The following is a 27,230-nucleotide window of genomic DNA, read 5'->3' as shown; positions in this document are numbered from 1 at the left end:
GCTGCTGCTGGTGTTGTTCCTGCTTCATGAGCAGCGTTTGGTAGAGCGTGGACTCGCTATCCTGGCGCGTTCTCTTCATGGTCAAGGAAATGGCCGAGGAGGCCGACGAGGAGCGATCATCCTCGTCCTCGTTGCTATTGTGCTGCTGTTGCTGCTGCTGCGCATGCTGCTGCTGGTTGCCGCTGCTGCAGTCCATGTCCTGATCCTCTTCGCTGTCATTCCAGGATCGAGCCGACGGCGTGGGCGAGGAATTGGCCGATCGGTTCTTTTTCGTATTGTTGTTATTGTTGTTGATGCGCTGCTGGTGATGATGGTGGTGGCGATGATGATGCGGCTGGTGGTGATGGTGAGGCTGGTGGTGGCTGCGCCGCTGGTCAAACAGTTGACGCTGCTGCTGCTCCTGCTGCTGCATCAGCTTGGCCAGCTTACAGGCCGCAGGACGACGGTCGGCGGCATGGGCCTCGTGCGGTCGCTGCTGCTGCACTGCATCCTCTTCCGTTTCCGGCTCCAACACCTCCTGCTTGATGCCGCTCTTGGCATTCAGGAATGTGCCTGCGATCCAATTGTGGGGAGATTAGGAAGTCAATGAGAGATCGAAAATCAGAGGCTACATAAAGGTGTGCTATTGGTTTCATTAGCCAGCTTCAATTTGGATTTTCAATTGTGGAACGTGTGTGTGTTTTTGGGGTCAATTTTGAGTTCCATCATAAGCAGCAGCAACAACAACAACAGCAGAACTGAATTAACCGCGACTCTGTTTCGAAATTTATAATCACTTTCGGGTTTACCAATTAGAGCCAATTTGTGGACGATTTTGATATTTTTTTCTTTTTATTGGGAACACATTCAGTTCTAGAGTTTGGAATATTGCTTCAACTACCGCCTGAATCGGAAGTACACACACACACACACACACGGTTTAAGCCAATATTTTGGAAGACAATCTTTCTTTGTTTAGCCAATCGCATCAGTTCAAATATATCGTGTAATATTTAAGTATATTTAAGTGTATATATGATTATACATTCATTTTTGTTTTTTTTTTGCAGGCAGGCAGGCAATGAGTATTTAAATTATTTTACAAAAAAGTGCAAACAAACTAAACAACTAAAAACTGATATATATTATTTACACAATAGTTCTATGGCTACAGTGAAACTCACAAATGCTGGGATTTATTTCATTTAGATATTATCCCCTCCCCTATTGGGTGCTAACTTCATGGCTTTTTCGTTTTAATCAAAACATATTTGATTGCAATTTAAATGATGTGTTCGGTGGTTTCCGTTCTAAGACTGCATAACGCACAGATTCGAGTGGGCATAGCCCTGGGGAAAAGGGTGGATCACGGAGTTCGGGGGTTGGAGAAGCGTATCGCGTGCCATGGAGCCATTGCCGGATTGGACGGTCGTACAACTCTATATGCGAACTGCGATTGTGCATATACACACGTATGTAGACCATATCCAAGTGGCGTGCTGGAACACACCTGGCCCCGTCCCCGATTCAGATATATCCTTTTGCATTCCGCCCGCTCCCATTTGCAGCGCCATTTCCATTTCCACCTCCACTTTCAGTTCGGTTTCGTTACAATATTCGATAATAATAAATATTGAAAAATAAAACGCAATTTAATGTCTACAAAATTGCCAAGGCCCATGCCACAAGGGCCATCGAATCGAAATATTGAGTCATTTTTGGGATGGCCAGAGGCTTTGCAGAATTGGGCGTGCAGGTCATGACGCAAGGCGGCGACTCCTCCCCTCACATCACAAAAAAAAGCCTGAAATCAAATTAAACAATTTAGCTCTGCCTTTGTGCGTGACAACTCAAGGGAGAAGGCAAACAATTCGGCTGCATAAATATATCAAGTGAAAAATACAATAAAATCCAATCGAATAAAATGGAAAATGCAATATGCAAGGATCCCCATACCCACAATCCCCCAACCCGCTTGCATATCTATATAGCTGGCCCTGTCTCTCGAATGAGCTGGCATATGCTTAGATGCACATGAAACATGCATGGCCGCATCACAGTTTTCTTCGGCGAACAGAACATCCCGAGCTCCTCGTCGATTGGCCGGCGCTCAAGTGCAGCCAGGACAGCCCAAGCCATGCCATCCCATCCCGACCTGGCCGAGCAGGACAGGATGGGCCATCCTGCCGATCGCCTTTGACCAGCCAAGCACATTTCGAATTTGTCACATTTGAGGAAACCGAAAGGATGTCACCCAGCCAGCCAGCCAGCCAGCCAGCCAGCCAGGCACCCAGCGTGTGTGAGGCATTCTGCTCCTGCCTGCAAGTGACAGCCACAAGAACATGTTCGAAAGAGGACATTGTGTGGCCCGGATCAAATCAGGCGTAAGATTTCCTCCCGCCCTTTTTCCCTCGGCAAGTGCACTTTTTGTGAAAGATGCGTTTGGACGACACGGGCACAGGTGTGTGAGGAATGAACTCCCAGGGTGAAGCCTTTGGAGCCGTGTGCGTTGGCCTGGGCTATTCCTGCCCGTCTTATTTTTGGCCACCTCGGTGGCTGTGCATAATTAATGAAATATAAAATGCAAAACCTAACTTTTCCTAATAATTATGCATTATTAATATCTATTTTTGTAGATGGAGAACCCCTTGGCTATAAAATGTTACCAAATAAGAAAATCCGATTCCTTCCATCAAACTAATGCCTGCGTTTCATTTCTTAAGTATTAGAATGATCCATTCGAGATTCGTAATTGTTAATTTCCGTTCACAAAGAAACCTCGGCGATTAAAGATATTCCAGGGCGTGTGCACCTATTCCAAATCCAGGGCTTGGTGAGCAACTGTCACCTGGCCATCAATTATGGCCGCATGCGAGCGCGTTTTCTGTGCCAATTCGCGTTAAGGAAACCCATCGGGTTATGCAAGACATCGGACCACCGGACGATGGTCGATGGTCGATGGAACCTCCGCACCCACATCAATTACCAGCGGAGCATTCAATCGCAGTCCGACTACGGGACTTCCTGAGATTCCGATCCCCGTGCGAGGAGACGGACTCGCATGTCGCGGTCCTGTTAGCGGCAATAGAAATTAGCTTTATTAAAGATAAAGCGGCGACGCGACCCGGGTAACATTTCCTTTCGCGCCAAGGGGCCATTATAACGAAGTCACCACCGCCGCTCCATATAGTTATTATTCCCTTTACCCCGTGTTTCAGGACTCGTTTTGCATTTCGAGAATGGAATGGACTGCAGAAGGAGGTGCCGGCAAATAATGAATTTTTCTATATAAATCACTCGCGTCAATGGGCCAGGCCCATTGATACCATTATAGCCACCATCGTTCCGCCCGGGGGCCAATGTGTAAACATTTCCGAGCGGCGCTTTGTCTCTGTCCGGGGGTTAGGGATCAGGGGTCGGGCGTCAAAAGGGTTGCCAAGGGTGCGTCGTAGGTGTGTTTAACGGTCATTTCTCGATGTCTTGCGATCGTTATCACCTCGCTTATTATTATTATTGTTATTGCTGTTACCATATGCATATTTCGCCCCCCGAAGCCTCCTGTAATTTGGTTCGGCCTTTTGTTCTTATTGGAATTTATTACTTAATAAGTTTTTTCGGTCGGCAAGGGCGATGGTAAATGGTTTTCGGGCTGGTCAGTCTGACCCACCCATTCAGATTTTTACGACCGCACGCTCAGCAGTATTTCCATTGCTTTTGAATTTTTGAAAGTAACCAGAATTGGTCTTAATCCGAAATCTTGGCCGATAATAAAACTATAAAATTGCGGGTCGGACCTTGCGTTTTTATTAATTTTTATGGTCCGTTTTATTTGGCGAATTTTTGCCATAAAACGGGTGAGTATCTGCGTCTCAAGTATCTGATGGATACAAATTGGCGACGTCCTGCAGTTTTACGATCTCCGACCCCAAAATAATAGTTGTGATTGAATTATGGATAAAGTGGATTACTCGGCCGGCAATTTCATATGCGACCAAGTGTCGTAAAATCGCTGACCGAATTCATTAGATACGCACTCCCGTTCTCTCCTCAGTTAATTAGCTTTCAGGGCTATCTACTTTCCCAGGGATGAGGAACACTGCGAACTGGTCAGGATATGTAGCGGGAAACCCACTTTAGATTGCCAACGCTGCCCAGATGTCAGACGACACATGCCGGGACAATCCATCTCTGCATTTGTTTATCTTATAAATAAAACGCAGCCACAAAAGAAAAACAGGGGAAAAAAACTGAAAAAAAATGGCAAAGTTTGGTCCGCTGAGGGAGGCGGGAAAAGTGGGCGGGGCATTGGCACGTACGGCCAGCCAAAAGCCAAACGAAATGTTGTTTAAACTTTGCAAACAAGTTTGCTTGTTCGCTTTGCTTTCTTCCACTTTTCTTTCAAGATACACTTTCAAAGGGTGTTTATGTCAGGAGAATCAGTTTGCAGTCCAAATTGAAGGGGTTCTTAAAAATGTAATGTTTAAAATCCATTTTTGGCCTTAAGGCTATTGATCCTTTCTAAGCTACTTCATAGATAAAAAATTAGGAATCCTACTTTAAACTAGCCCATCTTACAGTAGGCAGAGTAACCCTAGGTTGTTAGGGTATTTGGGTTATTCGGTACCCTTTCGTTACCTTTTTTATCTTTGTTGTCCCTGCACATACATATACGTATGACTGTAAGTGTGGGCGAGGACTTCGTTTCGCATTCCCTCATAGATAGCATTTGAAATTGAAAGCGAAATTGCCGTTGAGCATGTGTGACGACAGTGGAGGAGTTCCGGCAAGACGGGGGGAGGCAACATCGAGTGATATATGAACTGGCAGGATGGCCACCTACCCTCCCACAGGCAATGTGCCTCCAATTTTTCCTGAGTTTCCCAAACACCGACATCAGAGCATTGACATTCGCCATCGACAACGCAGTTTTCGGGATAGAATAAAAAAACAAATTGTAAGTGACGCCTCGAATGCATATTCAAGGCGGACACATGCCAAGATCAAGTCGAGAAGTTTTTGCTGGGGATACAGGACTCAAGGATTCCAGGGACAGCTGCTCCTTGGCCTGTGACGAATGTTGATGGGACCCGGCCGATAATGCCGTTTGTTTGTCTGCCCTCTTTTTTTAACTTTTGAAATGAGAAAAGTTTCAGTGGGCCAACGTGTTTTTAATATGATTGCGGCGAGTGTGTGTAACTTGCGCTTGCCAACCAGCTAAGAAAAATGCCGGGCAGAAAGTGTTGCCTACTTAGGCGGGCCAGAATCGAAATTAGCCGGGCTTAAGCGGCGGAGCCAAGCTGGTGGTGCCCATAAATTAGTCACTCGGTCCAGATGTGGGTGGTCCAGTTGGGACACACACACACACACACTCAAGTATTACCCTCTCCCAATACACACACACACGGAGATAAAGCGAACAGGCAAGTTAAAAAGGATAAATCGCTTGTGTTCATCGCTCTTCGCACATAATAAATGTATCTTTTACTTGCGCCGCATGAGGAGCGTAAGTAACTCCCCGTGAACCACCAAGAAACACCACTGCCCAGCCACCCAGCCACCCACTTACCCCACTCACACACACACACACATACATGTGCAAGACAGCACAGCAGTCGTGTATGAGTTGTATATAAAGTTAACAGCATTTGGCTATCTTTTTGCAATTGATGTATTACACATAAAAGTTTTCAGCTCGACCCGCACACACACACACACACAGACGTACATACATTGAGACACTCAAGCATCCATGTACTATATATTATCTATGCCCCCACATGTCCCCACTTTGCCACGCGTTCGTGTGTGTGTCCGTGTGTAAGAAGTCCAAGACATCCACGAGACCACGTCCGCAAACAAAACGCACGCATACAATTACAAAACTGTTACACGTACGTGTGTCCCTTATGCCAGTGTGCAAGTGTGTGTGTGAGTGGGTCGAACGGTCGAGCTTAGGTGGGTGGGGTGGTTCGGTGAGCGGATGGGGGGTGGGGGTACGGTTCGGGTAAGACAGCAAAGGAATATTGTTAACCGACTACAAAATAAATACGAAAACTTTTAATGCCCCCGGCTGCCGAGGCAAACGTTGAAAAATGCTTTGCCTTCACACACAGACACGTGCATGCCACACACACTCACACAGACACACACACACACAGACAGCCAAAGGACAGCTGGGACGGACATGAACGTCTTCGGACTCATTGCCACTTGCAAAGCCCAACTACACATACAGACGGACAGGCAGACAGACAGAATCAACTACACGAGCAGTTGCAGGGGGTTGGAGAGGCATGCGCAGGGGGGGATAGGTCTTGAGGGGGGACAGTCCTTTATCTTGCTCTCTCTTTCCCTTTCTTCTCCTCCTCCTGCTTCCTCTTCTTTCGCTGTGGGTGTGCGTGTAAGGACATATGCATGCGAACCCTTCGGCCTCACTCTTCGGCCCCATAACTCATCTATCAATTTTCACGTACTTGGACCGCAGCTGCCCCTTCCCCACATCCGCCACGGCCACGCCCCCCGCCTCCATTCAGTGCTTGGGTTCGAGGATTGCGATTGTGTGGCGTTGTGCGCCAGGACCGAAGAAGGCGTCTTATTGCCAAAATGTTGCCCTTTGCCATCTTTCTTGTGAGCGAGAGACTCAAGCACAGTGGTGAGAAATGAGATTGATTACTGGAAGATCGCAAATGGGCAAAATAGAAAACTAAAAAAAACTAAAACAAAATCAGATTCAGAATATACAGTATAGAAACGTGAAAGTTAAACATGAAGTTGTGGGAAAAGTTATATTGTAAATCAACTGTCTAGAATTATAACGAATTTTAAAGAATCCATTTAGATTCGTTACAACATCCATTTGCTTTGTTCTACAATGTTGATCATATTCAAAAAATGGTAAGGATATTTTAATTTGAAGATTTTAAAATTCTCTCTAAACTATCTCGTTCATATGATTAATGCAATTCTATATCACCGCTATATAAGCAGTCTTGCTAAATATTAGACTAATGACCCTTCATCTCTACATAATACAAGTATGCCAATGTGGTTCCACTGTTCTTTTGGCTGGTTTAAAACCGAACCCGACTCCTTGGGTCCTGTGTACTTAAAGTTTTCTTCTCGACAGCCGCACACTCACTTAGCCGTCCAACTAACTACACATACACATGCAGGCACACAGGAACAACACAAGAACGGACCCAACAATGAAAGCCGACAGCCCCAAATGTCATTCTATCTTGGCGGTCATTAGAACGGAGTTCACAAGGTGAAGGGGGTACGGGGGTTGGTGGGGCCGAGGGGGCTGGGTGAGGGCGGTGAGTGCTGGAATTGTTCGAATGGGGTACGAAAGGGGTGGTGAGCGATGTTCGTTCTTGGCAAGCAATTCGCTCCTCACTTCGTCTTTGGCCAAGATTATCTCCTTTACTTTTGGTGGCAAGAACTTTTTGCCCGAGCCCCACCTTCCCACCTCCCCACGTCCCCAATCCCCAACTTGTCCATATCCTTACTACTTCGTCTTCCTCTGCTTCATTGTCTGTTCTATTCGATTCGGTTTTTTGGCTCGGTTCTGCATGAAGTATTTCACTCTTTTTCCATACACTCTCCATCTCACACTAGCACACACGCTCGTATTAACTTGGCCCATTGTTTTTCGCTGTCCTTGTTGCCTCATGCAACTAAACACACACGGACACAGCACACACGCATACTGCGATATAAGGGTTGTCTGTGTGAGTGTGCTATTGATGCGGCTAGTTTGATGTATTACCCCAAAAAACGAAATGTCTGTATCGCTTATGCGGGGTTCTAGAGCCATGGAATGGAATAGAAATGGGCATTTTGGCATTTCGATTTAGTGGCACACACACACACGCACACACTTGCATGTTTGTAGAGAGACAAACGACGATTACGCCATCGCACGCTCTCACTCTAGCGTAGAGTACACCCATAGCTCTATCCCTTTTTCCAAGGGGCACTCTGTCTCTCTCATGCGGGCCTTTTTATGGGCATTTTGTATGGTATAATACATCATCGACAAACATGTTTGCAAAGTGTGTACGAATATTATATGGGAATCTAACTTGTTGTTGCTTTTTGCGCACGCTTTCGCTCTCGTGTTTTCCTTCTTTCTGTGTGAGTGCGGCTGTGTGTGTGCGGTGGGTGAAGGGGGGGGGTTCAGTGGGTGGTCCTGGGAGGACTCGGAACAATTGCAAGGACATGTGCGATGGATGCTGACGTTGACGCCAATGGTGTCGGTAATGGAATGGCAATGGGCAATGGGCGAAAATGCTTAGGCCGTTCAGGGGCGTCGCTTTCAGGGGTTTCGGTTTTTTTGAAAGGGAGTGAGGAGGGGGTGGGGCTGGGGGTTCGAAGCCCGACTCCGGCCAGCTGCTGATGGGGTTGGAGCGAAGATGGATGTTCGTATGGTCGAGGGTCCGAAATGTATTCGCTTTGAATTATTCCAAAATATACAGCAGCCGAGGCAGCAAAAAAGTTTGCCCAAAGTTTGTCCCACTGTGTCAGTGTGTGTGTGTGTGTGAAAATCCACATGGACGTCTGCATATACGTGTGAGAGTGTGCGTGTGTGTGCGGGGATGGTGGGGGAGTTCGTCTCGGTTAGTTTGGCGTACAGTTTTGTGAATTTGAATTAAATGTACATAGTTTTAGATTGCGTAATTCATTAGTACAGGCTGCAGCCAGATGCCCAGCCACCCTATCACTCGCACCACCCACTGGAACACCCACTGGACCACCCATCCCCACCCCAAAAAGGCGTCAGCACGCACGGCCAAATGATGAACGATGCGGTCGTATGTGGTTAACGTTGCCGGGGATTAGGTGATCCGGGGTGTGGGTTACTCTTTGGATTTCTGAGAGGGCGGATGAGTTGGTGTGGCTGTCGGGGATTTACTACTGCTGATGGGTGGCGATTCGGATGTTGCCAAACTCAATGAATAGCATAAATAGCTCAAGAAGTTTCGTTAACTCTCCGCTCCGAACTTTCATGATGATAATCATTCTGTGCAAGGAGGTATTTTAAAATACTTGTGAATTTAAAAATGTGAATTTACTGTTAACTGATTAATCATCATTAATTTATATTTTATTATATTCAATATATTCTGGACAGAAATCGGTTAAGATTCCTTTTGGAATCACAAGCTTACAAGCATAATTGGGCTACCCAATTGAAGGGGACTTCTAATCAGACCCCAACGGACACTTATATTTTAAGGGCACAATGCTAATCCTTTTCCAGCTGCCTGCTGTATCCTTTGCGGTTGCGAGCAGCTGTTGAAAGGACCTCTTCGCCTGAAAGAAGAGCCGAGTCAAAGATGAATTGCTTCAGTCAGTGGTCGAACCGTTCTTCATGCCCCCCAAAAGCAGCTTGAGTTTCCGGCTTTTCAACCCGATTCATCGCCCTCCTTACCCCCTCCCCCACCCACACTACACATCCATCTATCCAACTATAGAACCTTCGCCTATCCATCTAACCATCTAGCCATCCGTCCTTCCATCGAACACTTGCGCCGCACTATTTACGGTACAATTTATTACTTTATGAGCAGCGAACTACTAGCCCACCGCCCACTGCAGACCCTAAACCCCCGCCAACACCCCCTCCCCCCTTGGACACGGACCAACGATTGTATTTAACTTCATTGGGAAAGGAGAGGAGAGGAGAGGGTGTTTGTGGGGCATGTGGGTGGTTTTGCGATGGTAATGAATGTATGAATTTAGAACGCAACTGAAAACTGGCGAGACAGTCGGTCGAGATAGTTTTTGCACCCAGCTAAATTCCCGCACCACCCCCATTTCGCCGCCCATGGCCCACCCCCACCGTGCATTCTATTCATCATCAGCAGGCGATGCGGTTGGGAGCAGGACAGGAAATGAGTAGAGGAAGTTTTAGTTTCATATTCGCACGGCTCTGGGTTCAGGGGCGTAGTGAATGGGTGGCCAAAAAGGGGTTTTTGGATTGACGGTGGCTTGGGCACTGGCGATGTTGGCACTGCGGTTTGCTGGCAGGGAGGGGGTTAAATAGGATCCCCCCTGGAAAGGGGGCGATGGCATGCTGTAGCGCCATCTCTATCCCTTTCACTCGCTTTGCTATGCGTGGCTGCGTCTGTATGTGTATATTTTCCTAGCTACGTGCATGTTTGCTTGTATGTGTGTGTGTTAGAAAGTTTGAATTGTATTGAAATTGTATTTTGTTAAAATTCATGTTTGTTATTGCTGTTTTAGTTGTTGTTTGGTTGTCGTTGGCCAACCATTTTGTCGGCCTGTCTAGCGCTCTCTTTCTCTCGCTATCTGTGTGTGTGTGTGTGTGTGTGGGCTTGATTGCGGCACACTGGGCGTATGAGTAATTTCATTTGACTACTTCTCCCGGCTTTTCGGTTTTTGCGTGTAATTCTCTGACAAAAAGCGGGGAACTCTTTTTGTGTTAGAGCTTAGTTGGCAATATAAATAGTGCAAAATAATATAGACTATTTAGGTTTGAGGCTGGGCCAGCTAAATCAATAAAAACACTGCACGAAAGAGGAATTTAATTTCGTTTCATGCCGAGTTAGCCTGGGATTTCTTCTCGTTTATTTGGTAAAGCCGGTACTCTCACACCGTGTTTTCTTCTTTTTTTTTTTCTTTCTTCCGGCTTGGGTCAAATGCTGGACAGGGGAAATACATCATCGACACGTTCGCCGGGTGGCATAACGAACCACCACCCCCAGAAAGCCCCTCCCTTGAGCGAGCCCCAATTCCCACCCGCGCGCCCACTTAGGCGCAGGATTCGATCGCACAAATTGCTCATTGCTGAGGAAATATTTGCAATAAATTTAGTTTATGGCGTCGGCTGTTGGCGCTCGAATGCCCGCCTGACTGACACCCCTACGACCCCCTTTCGCCTACGCCCCATTTGCCCCTTTGCGCCCACACATACACGCACATTTAACCTCGTTGTAGGTGGTGGCCGCCTGTCAAAGCCTAAATTATATGCCAGGATGCGTGCTGGTGTGTGAGTGCGATATTTGGAAATATTAAAATGCAGGACTCAACCAGCGATATGTGAGTGTGTACGTGGTGGTTTATTGATGTAATATCCTTCAATTATTATGGATATTTGGCGCATTCCCGCGCAGCTAAATTCTTGTGTATCAAAAACGGGTTTGGGTAGCCGCAAAAGAGTTATTTCTGCTCAACGTCCGCCCTTAATTAACTGACCCGCCAGCATGGGCTGTCAACTAAACCCCCACCCTGGACTACGGTTCTGCAACCCCACAAACAACCAAATCCCAGTCATTGGGATGCGAAAGACACACAGAGATGGATCTGAAGGAAATGAAATGCAAACAAATGCTCCGTCTTGTGTTTGTGTCTGTGTGAAAAGGATATGTGAGCGCAGGACGCTGAGTGGAAACCCTGCTCTTCTCGAGGGGGTGAAGTCCTGGGCAGCAACTACTTTCGCATGTGCGGCAATAATTCATCCATTAAAAGGGATATCAATGCGTCAGAGGCGGTGGACGGCAGGGAGTTATCGGGAGTGGCACAAAATAGGCAAGACGCAAGGCGGAAGTGAAGTAGCAGATCCTGGCTGGCACCGGGGTCAAATGGAAAAAGGACGAGTCGAGGCGAAGTCTTCGCCATCCGTTTGAAAACCGCACGCACACATTTTCTTCTGCTGAACCTTTCTTAATACACTTGGGGAAAACACAATATACATAATCACTTACAACACTTGAATATAAAACAGGGAATGCAATATAAGGTGATTTATGAATACAAATAAAATTCATTATATTCATAGTAAGTTCGGGAAAATGTGTACGATATTTAAAATAACGTATAATAAACCCAATCCTTTTTTTTTGCGTTATGCTTGCAAATATCTGTTTAATTGATAATGCCACTTTGATTTCTATTTAATTCCCTGAATATGACAATTAGTTTTTATTAGTGTAGCTATCAATAGAAGCTGTGAACGAAATCCGAGTGATAAGCGAAAAATGCCGAAAGATTGCAGGCGTCGCACGAAGAGAAGCCGAAGGACCGAAGAAGGCCAAAAGGACTTTAAATGGACTCGGCTGCGGAACTGAACTCGAGACTCGCACACACACACACACATGGACGGCATCCATATGGATTTATGTAAATTCTATGCCCAAAAATGACCTTTTTGAAAAGGTAGCACTGCGGTGCGGGGCAAAAGAGCTCTGTCTTTGACTTTAGTAATATTTTCGTTGGAAATAAATTCGCATTTGAAACGGACTCGGATTCGGATTCGGATTCAGTAAACGAAATCCTTAAGCATACAATTGTGGAGGTGGAGAAGCTGATGGTGAATGTGGATATGGATTTGCTTGGGCTTGGCTGTGTGGGCAGACGGATGCTTTGTTGCTACATACGACCACTTGAATTTAAAATACAACGTGGCAAAAAGGGCCGCACTCAACCCTTTGGATTCTTGGATTGGTAACCCAAAATTCAACCCTGCCCAAAAACGAAATAGTTTTGAGCAAAACTTTTGCATTTGGGCCCCGGTACTTGTGTGTCTGTGTGCGTTAAGCTCAAGTAGAACGCTGAGCGGCAAGAAGAAGCAGAGGAAATTTTGTTTAAATTTAATGTATTTCCTATGGCAAACACTTGTCCACTTGTACCACCCAACCACCCACCCACCATCCACCACTCACTGTTGTGCCCAAGAACGAGATGGATAGAGCTGTAGAGCTATTTCTACATACATAATAATAATGGTTTTTCATTTCCATTTTTCGCATCTATTTCCAAACTGTTTGTGTGTGTGTGCGTGCAAAACAATTTCATTTGAAGTTTAAGCAGAAAATTAGAATTTTCAAGTGTTGCAATGGGTTTTTCAGTAGAAAAAGGAAGAGCCAGCTCCACTCCTCATATAGGATGTATGTGTGGAAACCTGTCCCATGCTGTCCGTTGCTGGGTTTCTGGTTTTGGTTTTCCTTCAAGAGAAGGAGAGCGTGTGTGTGTGTGTGTGGGTGGGTGTGTGTGGGGCGCACAATGACATAATCCCTCATCTACATAAACATTAGAGCGGGAATTTAACTCAAAAGTTTTTAGTTTCGGTTTCGTTTTCGGTCCATCCCCCAATTCCTGCCCGTCGGACCGAAAGTGTCTCCGGCTCTGGCACTTTTGCCACTTTGTTGCCCAGCAGCCTTCCTGCATACGAGTCCATATATATCAGCTCGTATAGGCCAGGGTGGTCTATCCAGCTAACACACACATACGCGCATACATGCTCACCGACGCACACACTCATCCATTCACCAACACTCACTTGAGTGTGACGTGCAGCAGATGGAGTTTTTGAAATTAATTTGATAACATTTTTGTTTTGTTCAGTTTCGCAAGCGGGCGTGGCATTGGTGCAAACTATATGTACCCATCTAGTGCATATATATTTGAAAATTATCTCCAACCATTTTTAGAGTAAAGTTGCCAAAAAATTGAATTCTTTTGCGCAGAGAATTTGAAGAGCTTGACTCCATCAATTTATTGGATTTTTATTCAGTGCGGAAACTTTTGAGGATTTCACAAATATTTAAAATTGAGCTGACAACTTTATCTTTTAAATCCTTTTTGAGCCAAAACCACTATTATTATTATCTATTAAATTATTTATTTATTAGCTAAACATAGTGCGTTGCTGTAAATTCCCCTTATCAATTTTCCTCCACTACAAAACTTTAGGAAATGGATTTCCTCCGCTTAAGTACCGCTTCATGAGCGGGAATCATCAACCTTCTGCCCACATCCCCACTGCCACCAACTTTGAGATGACATAACAATGTCTTGGACAAGGATACATTGAACGATTGAAGCTGGCCAAGATACAAAGATACGGATACATGCGACAGCCGCACGCACTGCAAATGTATTTCCAATCATTTTACTCATTATCCGGGCAAAAGTTTTGCGGGCCCCCATGTGTGGAGTGTATGTGCGTATGTGTTAGTGTGCAAGTGTGTGAATCTACTTGAACATTTTCATGTCCTTCGCTCATTTGCAGCAGCTTGATTGGGGGCAGTGGGCTGTGGGCGGAGTGGATGGAAAAAGTGGGTGGCTGGTGCCTCGTAAGCAAAGCTGGCCACACTAGGCGCGGTGAGTTAACGGGACCGAGCAGGACCCCGCAGATACAACTACAACTAAGTATGTATGTAGGAAAGTGTGCGGCGTGTTGGCGTTAATGGTTCTTGATGAAATGAAATAATGGGTGCGTTTATTCACGTAATGTATTTGTATTTGTTACAGCAACAGCAACACACATATTTACAATAATAACACAGCTCGTAAAATGAATAACTGAATGGAATGATTGAATGCCGGATGGAATGAAAGCGGCGCCCAGGCGACGCCGACAAAGGGCAACGGCTAACAAAACGCTTTTCGTTAGTTTTCATTATTTTCCGCATTTAAGCGTATTTATTCCGTTGTTAATCGAATTTATTAAATGCAAACACGCCAACAAATGCCGGCCAGAACATACATAAGGCAGTTGTTGGCTGGGGAAGGAGCCAGCACGCACCTTTCGAACTAAACACCACCCCACTTCTGAGCCACATGGGTGCGTTTTGTTTGACCTGAGAAATAATGTTTCTCGCATGCTTATTTCCTTTCGCTGCCGGCTGCTAATTTTACGCATTTCACGCAGTTCCAGGACGCCAGAAGGGGAACGAGTGGGGATCCTGGGAGCGTACGTCATTAAATGTCTCTATAGCCAAAATCCACACACCTGAGCAAATTATCTGGCGCGCAGATTGTAATCCTTTACGTGGCATAGCAGTCAGCAGATTTACCACAAAAATATAATTAGGCAGGCGATGCAGCTGACAGCACTAATCACATCGATCTGATTAAAGGCTTTAGTTTTCAACTTCCGTTTGAAAATCTTTGGTATTGAGAATGCTGTATGTCTTGCTTGAATTTAACTTATGGTAAGATATCGAGTTATTTATGAGATCCCATTAAACAACATTTCGTTAGCCACACAACATATCATTTAATCATTTAGACCACGGAAAATGCATTCCCGGCCATATTTGACTGTTTTTTTTGGCCACTTTGGCGTTGCAGTCCAAGGAAATGTCAGAAGATGAACGATAGAGAGGAAAGAAGTGCATTTGTGAGCAGCTGGCAAATAGAACCCAACCGAACCAAATCGAAAGAAACTTTGCGCATTAGCTTCCGAATGCCAAACGCCAAATGGCCAGCAGACAGACAGCGCCAGTTGGTCCGGCCAAGTTTGTAGCCGCCCCTGCCACGCCCTCCGCCCGCCCCACGACTTCCGGAAACTTTTGCATTTCGGTCTGGCCAAGAAATGAGCCACTGGCCTCATATGTCAATGATTTCTTTCCATTTCGCATTGTTTGTTTGCATTTCTTTGCCCACGCCATCGGCGCCAAATGCAGTATTCGCACCTACGCTCCTCGCTGCCAGGAATCCTTTTTTCCTTGGCTGCCCAACTCTTTCTTTCTCCGATTTAGCTGATTTGAAGTAAGCCCTCCTCCTTATCGTCCTGTCACACACACACACACTCCCCCCTTAGCTGTTATTATTTTGGCTGCCATTTATTTGCTGTCAATGTTTGGGCCAGCAGCCGCCCAACGAACCATCCACCCACCGAATCACCACCCACCCACCTGACGAGGCCGCAGCCGCCGGCCTGGCTATCCGCTTTCTTTTTTGTCTCCCCGATATCATTTTCATTTTAAAATGTCCTCGGCAACGACAGCGAAGACGCCTCCTAGCCAGAGTCCAGCTTTTCTTGGGCCAGCCTTCTTTTCTACGACTCTACGGTGTCTACTACAGAGAAAGAAATCGGTTAAAGTCTTTCTTTTTTTTGGTGAATTGAGTCTAGGTTGATAAGGTTATACCACTAGTGATAGCTATAAAAGATGCTATATTTTGTTTAGCGCTCGTGAGAAAAACATGATTTATTTTCCACAGTGCACGTTCTCCCATGTTATTCTAGTCCTTTTTGTGCTCCTGCTCCTTGAAGACAATTTCGGGCTAGGTTTTTGGCCAGGCCGGGCCACTTTATAAATGTTTCTGCAATGGATTTTTGCAAAGTAAACTTTTTCTTTTTTTCTCGTTCGTCTTTTGTAGTTTTTGGGGCCCGCATCTGATTGCGAGTGTGTGACATTTGTGGGGGCGGAGTGGCGGCGGCCAAGTAAATATATTAAAATGCAAACCCAACTCATATTACCGAGGCCAGGATCGTTGGCAGGGGGCAGGACTTAGCTTCCAAGTCCTTGCGCACACATGTGCGCAATTTCCAAGTCCGTTTTCGGCCATTGCCAATGCCCAGCGAATAAATCGAATGCACAAAAAAGCAATAAAACGAAATAAAATCTAAATATGTATGGTCTCGAGTGTCGCCCTTTTTTTGTGGGTTGGGGGAGGGGGGTAGCGGGGCAGCGGGGAAAATGTGGGCGGAGATGGCAGGAAAAACAGAAGGCAGGCAAAAATAAAAGAGAAAAAACTTATCATTTTTATCATTGCGCAAAAGTTTATCCTTTTTGCTCGGGCCGTTAATATTTTCGATTCGGATTTCCAAATGGCCAAAAGTCGCAGGACCGCCCCTTTACCGTTACTGTTCGGAATTTCAAATGACTTTGGCTCGTTGCGAAGCTTATTGAATGTTTATGCTTTATTAAATTTGATTTCTCTTCGCCACACCGGCATCTTCGCCTCCAGTCGGCTCCAACTAAACTGACCAAGTGCTGGCCAACATTTGTTGCAATGATCTATGTGCCCTGAATATTAAACGACATCGAAACAGGACTTTGAGTGTCCTGGAGTCGGTCTGCTCCTGAAGCCGGCACCATTATCATTTTAATGCGCGTTAAATGCGACATTTGCGACATGGGACAAAGTGCGTGTCATGTGCTTAGGAACACAAACAACCCGAAAGGAGGCAGGAATAAGGATCTGGTCAAATCATATTTGTAGCGCTTTTTTCCTACACTGAGAGTGAGGTGAAAAGAAAGCGGTTGCGTATTTACTATATACATATATTTCCAATTCAAAAGGTAAATGGATGGGAAAGAAATTACTTTGTATATATGTATATGATATGCACTTTCTTCAAATAGACCGATAAGTGAATGTAATATGTCTCAAGACATATTTTTCTGTCAGTGCAGCCTGTTTCGGCATCCTTCCGTTTCACAATCGAATGGTAATCATAATCACAATAATCGTAATAGCAATAGCCGTAGTTATGTCGATAGCAATAGTGTTTGGTAATGGCAATAATCATTTTTTGTCGTCCGTTATGTAGAACATTTGCACATACGTGAATGGCCAAACGGACATTACGCACCCCGAAACCGAAAGCGAATGTGTTTATAATCACACGCCGAATGTCCTGGCCAACAGTTACATATCCTCGGCCTAATGCGACACGTGCTCCGCGCATATTTCTTGGCACCCTGGACGGGATTGGACATGGGATCTAGTTGAGGTTCTGGACACCAGGGACAGTTGGTTATGGGCCCAATGATTGCCGCCCATTTGGGTTGGTCAACGCGTTACTCGGATCGAAAATCGTTTGTTATTGGATATTGGGATTATTTGGCTTTGGGAAATTGTTCATTTGTGAGTTTCACTGCCTAAATGCTAGGCTAATACTACGTCTTAAAATGATATTAATAATAGTTTTACACATGAATATTAAATGCTGTAGATGTGCAATAAATCGATAGGTTTTTGAAAATAAATTTCCTTTTTTTGTTTATTCCAATTATTTCCGTATACTTCTGATGCTCATTATCGGCTTATAATTATTTGATAGTTAGTTACATCATAACAAATTTATAAAATGATGCAAATCATATACAAAACATCCGTTTTCTTGTTTCTTCATAAATAATACAGAACAGGCAAATATTCGATAAATCGATAACGCTTCTTCAAATTTGTATTACTAATTTATAATCCATTATTTTATCTTTTATCTTAAATGTATCACTTTTTTGCCAATTAGTAACTGCTTTAGTTATATGTACTTCCCATTTGTTTATCGATAGATCGACCGTTAGTTACAAGGCAAAATGCAAATCATATGTGTAATGTTTTGTTTCAAAACACTCTCTTTCCAATCGATTTGTAAATCATATACAAGAGGCAAATATTCAATTTTGGTTCCGTACAATAAAGTGTAAACGAATGACAAGCTCGTAATCGTATATAGTTTCGGTATAATGGAGCATATTAAAATGAAAAACTCGACTCACCGAAATCGCTGTTGATGCCAGAGGGTCCTGGCAGAAGTCCTGGAATGCCCTGGAGGCCGAGGAATGCATTGGGGAACGAGTGCGAGCGCTGGTTGTCAATTCCGTCGAGGGTTCCATCGTGCTGACCATCTCCTCGATCAGAGGGCTCCGTATCACTGCTGTTCGAATCCTCACCCGCGCTCTGTCCGAGTTCGTGTTTCTACAAAATAATATATATAATAATTAAGATTTAATTATTAATGCATGCTGCTTTAATACACTGAAAAAAATAATATTACTGTGTGGGAAAAGGAATTTATTCCTTCAACAAAAAAACAACTTCACGCCAAGAACTATGCTATATTATTAGTACAAGTATTATCTAAAGTAACCCACCGGATTGGCCTGCTGTCCGTTGCTGTTCTCCAAAGCCTGTCCCAGTAGCGATTCCCTCAACTCCATGTTGCGCTCCCGATCCTTGGATGTGTCACGACCGCTTCTGTTCCGGGTGAGCGGATGCTGTCCGGCGACGGGAAACTCCCGATCCAGCAGCAATCGCTCGGGACTGATGCCATGCTGGGCACGGAACAAGTCGGCGCTCTTGATGCGTTTCTGTGGCGGCGGCGTCAGATGGCTCTTCCGGCTGCCCTCCATATCGCCCATGTCCCAGTGGTTGCTGCTGCTGGCCTGCAAGGAATATGGGAGAGTAGGAATGCCCAAAGTTAGTGAAAGTCTGGAAGGGATCAACCAAGTCGAGTGCTAGCATTTCGTGGAACTGCACACTTTACTTTGCTGGGATTGGGGTTCGGGTTTCTTACGGGCGACGCTGCCGACGATGCCTTCAGCTCCTGGATGGCGGGCGTGCCGCTCGTCTGTCCGCTGGCGCTGCTGCTGCTGCCGGCACTGGCTGCTGTTGCTGCCGCTGCTGCGGCTACTGCGGCGGTCAGGGATGCGGCTGCTGCTGCTGCTGCCGCTGCACTCGAGGCGGTCACAGGTGGCGGTATCTGTGGCGCACTGAACGGTGAGTTCAGGCTGCTGGTCAGGGATCCGCTGATGTTGTTGCTGCTGCTGTTGATGTGGCTGCTGCTGTGGTTGTTGCTATTGCTGTTGCTGCTGTTGTTGCACGCGGCGCTCGTTTGATTGGGCGATAAATAGCTGCTTATCTTGTTGTGATTACTGCTCTCGGCATTATTGTTGTTATTGTTATTGTTGTTGCTCAGGCTGTTGCTGCTGCTGTTGTTGTTGTTGTTGTTGCTGCTGCTATTGTGACTCAAGGCGGCGGACAAGGCCTTGGAGTAGGGATAGCCACCATTGACATCCGCCAGACCGCGAATCTGCAGCAGGTGAGCTGTCTTCAGAAAGTCGGGCAACTGTTCGTGGCTCACATTCACCTCACCATTGTACATAAAGCTATAAAAAATGTTTGATAAAATATTTAAAATTTCAATTCATGCTAAAAATCAAACAATAGATGTCTTAAAAATGGACTATATTTGATTTATTCAAACTCACCTCAGCAGATTCTCGACATCATCGCAGCGCACGTCGCGCAGGATAACTATCGGGTGCTCGCAGGGATTGGCCTTGAGCAGCCGGCGGAAGTAGGGGCTGCAGGCGCTCAGGACGACCTTGTGGGCGGTGAAGGAGCGCTCGTCGCAGGCCAGCGTCACGTCGACGAAATCCTCCTCGTCCCGCAGGTGACGAAAGGAGCTGAGGATCGAGCTCTGGAAGTCGTTCCACTTGAGGGCGTAGTGCTGCTGGTGCTGCTGCTGCTGATGTGAGAGGTTCAGGGAGGGCGGGGGCGTGGCCGGCGAGAGGGCGGATCCGGTGGCGGCCATCGTTAGTGAGGATAGGGAGGACAGGGCGTGGGCGGCTGCGGCGGCGGATACGGAAACGGAGGAGGTCGCCGGCGGCGGGGGCTCCATTTTGACCACGCCCGCGTTGTTGTTCTCCGCCGTCTGCAGCTGTGTGGATTCGGTCATTTAAGTGGACCTCGTCTAGCCGGGATGGGATCGGATGGTTTGGCTGTCTTAATGGACCCGGTTGCTTCTTCTTTTGTGGCTAATTCCTTGGCTATTGTCGCACAAATGCTTCGCCTTTGTTATGTGTGTGTGCTCTTCCTTTTTTTTTAATATTTCCTTTTTTTTTTTGAGGGGGCCTGGCAAATATTTGCACTGCCCGTCCGTATGTACGGATTTTCCGGCTTCTCTGCTAATTCGGCGGCAGCCTCGCGCGGCCTTTGTCCATTTTCACCGGACTCTGTTTGCCGCGGCGCCCATGGACGGAGCTAAGTGCTGGAGGGCGAGAGAAGAAACCAAAATTAAGATTAGTTATCGAATGGCTCAAATCCAAATACAATTGCTCGGGCAGGTGGGCCAATCATTAAATATTATTACCAATTATTCATACATAAGCAGCGGGACCGGGACTGCCGTAGTGCCGCTGGATCCGCGGTTGGTCTAATGAAACCATTAATTACACGAGCGTACCCCCCAAACCATCGAACCACTGAACCACCGAGAGCGGGCCACTTGTCGGGGGCATTAGACGCAAATCAATTTAATTTAACCGTTTACAAGCCACAAAACAATGGAGCTAACGTTGCCCGCCACTCGCAAGATCTTTGACTTACACTTGGGAAAATCGGTATTAAGAGATCTTAGATATTCCGTACTTTATTTCCGCACTTTATACAATATTTATCATTAATTGGGAGAATAAATTTAAAGTTCCCATACAAATGTCAAATATTATTTAAGGCCATCTATATTTTTTTTCATAATTCCAAAGTATCATAGTCATTTTCTTAGTGCACCCGCCAAATAATTGTACAAGATCATTAGATCATTAGGTAACCAACCACCAACAATCCATCCATCTTCAGTGTGCTGCCGTTCACCGATCTCCCCTCGCTATAAGGCGGACCAACCTGATCGATGTACCGCCATCAAAATATTTATAAACGCATTCATCTCTGGGTTTCGGGTTCATCTCGTCGCTGGTCTTGGATTACGATCGCCATGGAAGATTCGGATTACATCTTGGCGTTCAAATAATTCGAGAGGCGGAACTCCGTATCCCCCTAATTCCATTACCTTCAACATCTCACAAATACTATACTTTCAATGCAATTGGCGCCTGCAGTTGCAGCTTGGTAATTTTTCATGGTACATTTGGAATTCCGCTCGAAAATCATGTTCACAATTTCCCTGGGTACTCATGCACTTATTCACTCTGACTCACAACGTTGTTTGATTAATGATGGGGCATTTTAAACTCGATTATGGCCATCACTTCTGGCCGTGACTAAGACAATCGAAGGAGGTTGGTCGGCAATGCAGCAGGTATTTTATTTGAAACAAGTAGGCTACTTGGTATGTATTATTTGTGCAATGAGTGAAGGGTGAGTTAAATGATTTAACTACATGGTTGTGGAATTTGAACTGGCCTTTTTCTTAATTTAGTTTTGTTGAAATAAATGGGAAAGTCTTAGCCTATGGCCTATACCAAAAATCCATGGTACCTCTTACCCCCAATCGAAACCCTCTGCGTTGCTTTGCGCTTCGCTGAGCTGCGTGCATTTGTTTGCGCTAATTTATGAAGTAACCCAAAACAATTTCATCACAACACATTTGCTGGCAATTATTTCGTTTATTGAACAAACATTCGCATAAATCCGAGGGGTTGGGGGCGGGGCCAGCTGCCATACCATACCACACCATACAATACAATAACTAACCCGGCCAAGACACAACAAAATAAAACAACAGATAGTTTCCGGCTTGGTAACCGAAAAATATGTAAATGAATGGCGAGGGGCGCAAAAAAGGGCAGCACAATATACGTTTTTCACATGTAATCAGCAGGATGTGTGTGTGAGTGTGTGTGTGTGCGCGCAGGACGCAATTGCATTCAGCATGCCACACACATCAAATGTCCAACTTTCAAACGGCAACTGCCTAAAAACAAAAACATTTCAGAAATTTGCGTTAAACAAAACACAGTACATTTTGGCAGCCGAAAAGGGCCAAAAGCCATTCGTGAGTGGGTGTGTAATTGAAAGGAAGAATATCCTGCGGGTCGGAGTCGAGCATAACATAATAACAAATAAATGTAAATGATAATGGTAAATAAAAAACGAATTACTAAATAACACAGATATCGCTGGCATATGTATGCGTACACACACCCACCAGGATATATATATACATACATATATAACGATCCACATACGATATTTATATGGCTATACAAACACGCGTATGCAAAAAGAGTTGGGGTTCGTATCTAGAACTGCGGAAATGGCAGCAACAACTGCTGTTGGCCATGGGCACAATCAAATTTGTACTAACTATTTGAACACCCCGAACATTTGATACCCCGAAGGGTATATTGAATCGAGCGACTATCTTGTGACTGACAAAGATAACATTTTCAAATTGTGTTATTTCACATGGTTTGTTATTTTGCACCAATACAAAAAAATATTAAAGTGACAAATTTTACCAATATTTGAACGAAAAACCTAAAATCACAGGGTACATTTCGTTTGGATAACTTCTGCTTGTTATTTTTGGTAAATTGATACTTTGCCTTGGCAAGTGAACTAAGTTCCTTGGTAAATATTTTACCCCCACCGCCACGCGTCTTACAACCCCCCGATTCGCCACTGTCATGTATACCCCAAACATCCTTTATAACTAGGATTCGGGGGCGGAAGGAAAGGGGGAGGGGCGTTATGATGATGATTGTTATTTTTACGATTTGCATTTGAGCTGTCAGTGGGAGAATCATTGAATGTACACAAAGTCCGAGGTACAAGTTGCTGCTTAGTGTGTGTTGTTGTTTCTTTCATTATTTTTACAGTTATGTTTATATCGTTTATGAGCTCATATTGTGGGGCGTTCGGCCTTATAAAGGGAATGTGCTGGGAAAGCCATAAACAAAATAAACGCATGAACATCAAATCAGGAAATTGAGTCAAATTGCTTTCGGATGCGAGTGTGTAGTTTGTGAATGTTAGCCAGAAATAATTCAAAAAGTTTGCCGATTAAATAAAATTAAGCTCAGCTTTTAATAAAAAGAATAGGTTTGCATGATTAGTTCAAAAATTATGCATATAATAACCATTATATAATGGCGCCTAGTATCAAATCGAATTATAAACGGTGTCAACAATGCAAATTCCGCACAGCCCATTTAAGGAGATCGTTCTATCAGCCTAGTTCAAAAGTGTAAAATTTGTATGGGACAATGGGAAAGGACCTCACTCGATGCAAGCAAATTAGTTAAAAACCAATTAAAATCGCTCATCCGCCACGTTGACCAAGCCGACGCCACACGATGATTGCGGGGGAGTTTGGCCACCATATACATACATACATATAAAATCTGTACATAGGGTAAATGGATGCACTCGCAGCTGTGTGTGTGAGGCTGCACACGTTCCAGGACCAAATATTCTAAAAATCCAAATTAGAATGTCAATAAAATGCCAATTTTAATGAAATAATTAATTAGATTTTGCACATCAACAATCTAACACGCATTTGCGGACCAAACAACCAGTCGTATGTATTTATAAATCCATGTGTATCTATGTTTTCTAGTCGACTAAAACCATTTTTAGAGCCGAACCGTGACTGGTGAGTGCATGTGTGAAATTCACATGGGAGATTTGGCTTTAAATACACTAAAAGATTGTGGAAATGGAAGTTATTTAAGCCATTTTTTTCTATAACTAAAATGAAATACAGCCATAGAACTATCAATTTTGAAACATCTTCAATTTATTTTCGGTTCATACTCCATTTCAGCATTTCAGCTCTGATTTATGTATTTGGTTGTATTATCCTGCAGGTTTTTAACCAAAAAACTCTCTCATGGCCACACATCAAAAACAGATGTATAAATTAGCATACACGCCAGCAAAAGCGTTATAGTTGTTGGCTACCATTTTGTTTAGAGTTCGCCTGACCTCGCACATTGGCTTTTTCTAAATTTGCATGCGTTTCTATCTCCATTTTCCTTATTATTCATCATGGCATTCTATTCAGTTGTGTTTTTCTGCTGGCAGCAGCGCGATTTGTTCGATTTTCAATTATTTAAATGGTTTTATTTCGTTCGCCTCACATTCACACTCATTTGCATTTCTGGACCCCAATCCTCGCCAGCCACCACAGCCATATCATCGTCCTCAAAGTTGGACACGCATCAAAGTGGCACTCAATGGTAGGGAACAAAAAAAAAAAAAACTAAAAGCGATAAGGGAACTGAGATGGAACTCACAGCGCGACTATTCCTAATTGCCTCGGAGACTTTAAATTGAGACATGAAATTGAATAATTCAAAATAATTAGCAGGCCAGAAGACAGCCCTCGGTGGCAGTGGCACTGGCCGTCTCAATCTCATTCTCAGTCGCAGTCTGGTCGCGTAATTGCATTAATGATTTTGACAAATGACCGACGCCAAAGTCGCCTTTGACTTTGACGTCGACTCGATGCAGATGAGAGGCCCAACTATATTGGCCAAAAGACTGGGTGACTAGCCACAGTTCCAGTTCAATTTATTACATTTAACGCAAAAATCAATCAAGGTAAGAGCTGCTGATTCAGGGCCAAGTGATTTTACACCTTAATAAAATTTTAAATCTAAGTAAAACAGCTACTAAGCTATTTGAAAAACAATAAAACCCAATAAATCGTATACATAATCAAAAATCCCAAGAAAATTGATTAATTTTTAATATTTTATTTCTAAGCCCGACACTTGATAGAATACTTTTTTTCCCAGTGTTCGGCTTAGAAAAATCTGCGATCCATTTCATGGATAGACATTGAGGCGCATTCGTAGCCAGCTGCTAATTAAACTAATTGAGTAATTTCAGAAATTCAGAAATTAAATGAGCAAATAAAAATGCCCAAAAGACAGAGACATAAACAACAAACCAAAGCCAAATTTTAAAGCGCAGTAATCGCGAACGCAATCGAAACCTAAACCCGAAATGGCTCCTAAAAATTGGATTTGTAGAGGGGCAAGATCTCCCAACCCATTCGTCAGATGCGTGAGACCATTACTCATGGATCCAACTAGTGCGATAAGATCGCACTGCAATGCGTTTTTATTGGCACCCACTAGCGTACTATGGCCACTATATCCACTGTGGGCAACCAACCTGTCCTAATTAATTTCCAACTTCACCAAAATGGCTCTCTTAATGGGGCGAGTCCACTAGCCGATAGCCATCTCAATGGGCCGCAATTAGCCCGAGGTTGCTATTGTTGCCGCTAGTTGATAGTTGGTAGTTTCGCATGGCCAAGAAATGTGTGGCCAAATTTATGCAAATGCCAATTCGTGGATGCCATCACTCCAGCAAGTTTTCAACTTTCTTTTGACCAACAGAAAACACACATAAAGATAACTAGATACATGGCCAGCTATATAAATGCGTACATATATACACAAGATGTCAATGAACTGTCGTCTATAATAAAAATGGTTAATATTAAAAAAGAACTTAAAAGCCGGAGCGTAGAAGAAGAAATTGAAGATGCGGAGACAGAAATTGATCTGTTCGGCCAAAGATTGGGTAAAAAAGAGCCAGGGGAAGAAACAAACTAAATATGTGGTATTTGAAATTTACATAAACTGGCCATAAATTAAATTAGCCAAAGCTAATGCTGAAGCGGAGGCCAAAGTATCCGAAAGATACAAGATGCAGGCCAACAAGCGACCCAGCATCATCATTATTCGAATACAATTAACACAAAGAGAAAGCAACTACGACAGCAGCAGATACAATGGCCGTAAGAATGAATACGTCGCATCGTTCAGATATTCACCGTATATACTGGCATTAATTTTCCCTCTGGTATGCCACCACATCCAACTTTCGGCATTGAAAAGCCATAAAAATTCGAAAAAAAACGAAAAAACAAGTTGAATCCGAAGTAGAAGTAGGAGAGATCACAGCGGATCGCGGATACAGATACAAATGTATCGCGACCTGTAAGTGTGCGTCGTCGTATCTACATCTTATAACATTTAATTCATTGTTCACTATTTGGATTTTATGTGTATTATGTATTCCATTTTGTAGTTTTCGTTTTCGGACATTGTTTTTGTTTTTTCTTTCCCCTTTTTTCGTTTTTTTTTTTGGCTCTTAGCCGATTTGATCTCGCGTTGTAAAGTGCTTCGGCTAGCTGGCCATAATGGAAAACGCGTATTGGCCAAGTTGTGCGTGGCGCTGTTGTTGTCATTAAATTTGCGTTTATTTCATTGGTTAACTTGTCTCCATTTCCTCTCCTCCGTTTTCTATTTCGTCTGTGTGCCTCTCCCATTCCCCCCTCGCCAACAATTGTATCTGTATCTGTATCGGCTTTGTATCTGCGTGTGCGTTTTATTGTTTCGTTTCTTGCTCGTTTTCAATGTTTTATTTAATGATCGTGTTTACATACATAGACCATCTCTTTCGCCCACGGTATTTCAACTAAATTGTATTTTTTTTTCAGTCAACTTATATGTGGGCAATTCAATGATATTAAAAATATTTGGTCAATCCAAAAGAAGTGAGCTAGATTGTGAGATTTAATAAGTAGAATTATTTACATTCTTTTTCGATACAGATAGAACATAAATCTCTGTAAAACATTACATTTAATCAAGATGTTGGTACATGATGATAATATTACCCAGTAAATGACTGGCCTAGAGTTTCACTTATCGGAACACAATCTATTATTGTTCCCTCACCGAAAGTGTCAATCCGATTTCCAGTTCCAGCCGAGATTATCCGGCCAAGCGGCTTTGATTGGGTTCGGGGGTCAACTGATGGATCGATATGTGACTGGCGTTGACGGCGGTGGCCAGGTTAATTATAACATTAGCCAACTGACAACTGGTCAGCAGCTCAACTGGTCCTCAGCTCAAAGTATCGAAGTAATCGAAACACACACTCCAGCACACACTGCTGATTTGTGAAGCGGAAGGTGTTTGGCATCGCCATCGGCA

General features: G+C 44.3%; 1 protein-coding gene across 3 annotated transcripts in view; it reads right to left on the bottom strand.

Annotated features, from left to right (window-relative positions):
• LOC117140938 (protein abrupt) overlaps nt 1-27,230 on the bottom strand; it is a 46,100-nt gene that overhangs the window by 4,737 nt on the left and 14,133 nt on the right. For 2 of the 3 annotated variants that reach the window (XM_033304138.1, XM_033304146.1), the window contains 4 exons: nt 19,734-20,515; nt 19,010-19,631; nt 18,618-18,908; nt 18,243-18,441 (listed from right to left, as the gene is read on the bottom strand). In XM_033304138.1, the coding sequence (XP_033160029.1) occupies nt 18,243-18,441; nt 18,618-18,908; nt 19,010-19,631; nt 19,734-20,203 (1,582 nt within the window). In that variant the 5' untranslated portion in view covers nt 20,204-20,515. The remainder of the gene's footprint in view (nt 1-18,242; nt 18,442-18,617; nt 18,909-19,009; nt 19,632-19,733; nt 20,516-27,230) is intronic. The other variant, XM_033304156.1, reaches the window with a different exon arrangement.

Source organism: Drosophila mauritiana, chromosome 2L (assembly GCF_004382145.1).
Source record: "Drosophila mauritiana strain mau12 chromosome 2L, ASM438214v1, whole genome shotgun sequence".
Classification (NCBI taxonomy): domain Eukaryota; kingdom Metazoa; phylum Arthropoda; class Insecta; order Diptera; family Drosophilidae; genus Drosophila; species Drosophila mauritiana.
Note: the sequence above shows the minus strand (reverse complement) of the source record. Positions and strands in the feature narration are given on the sequence as shown.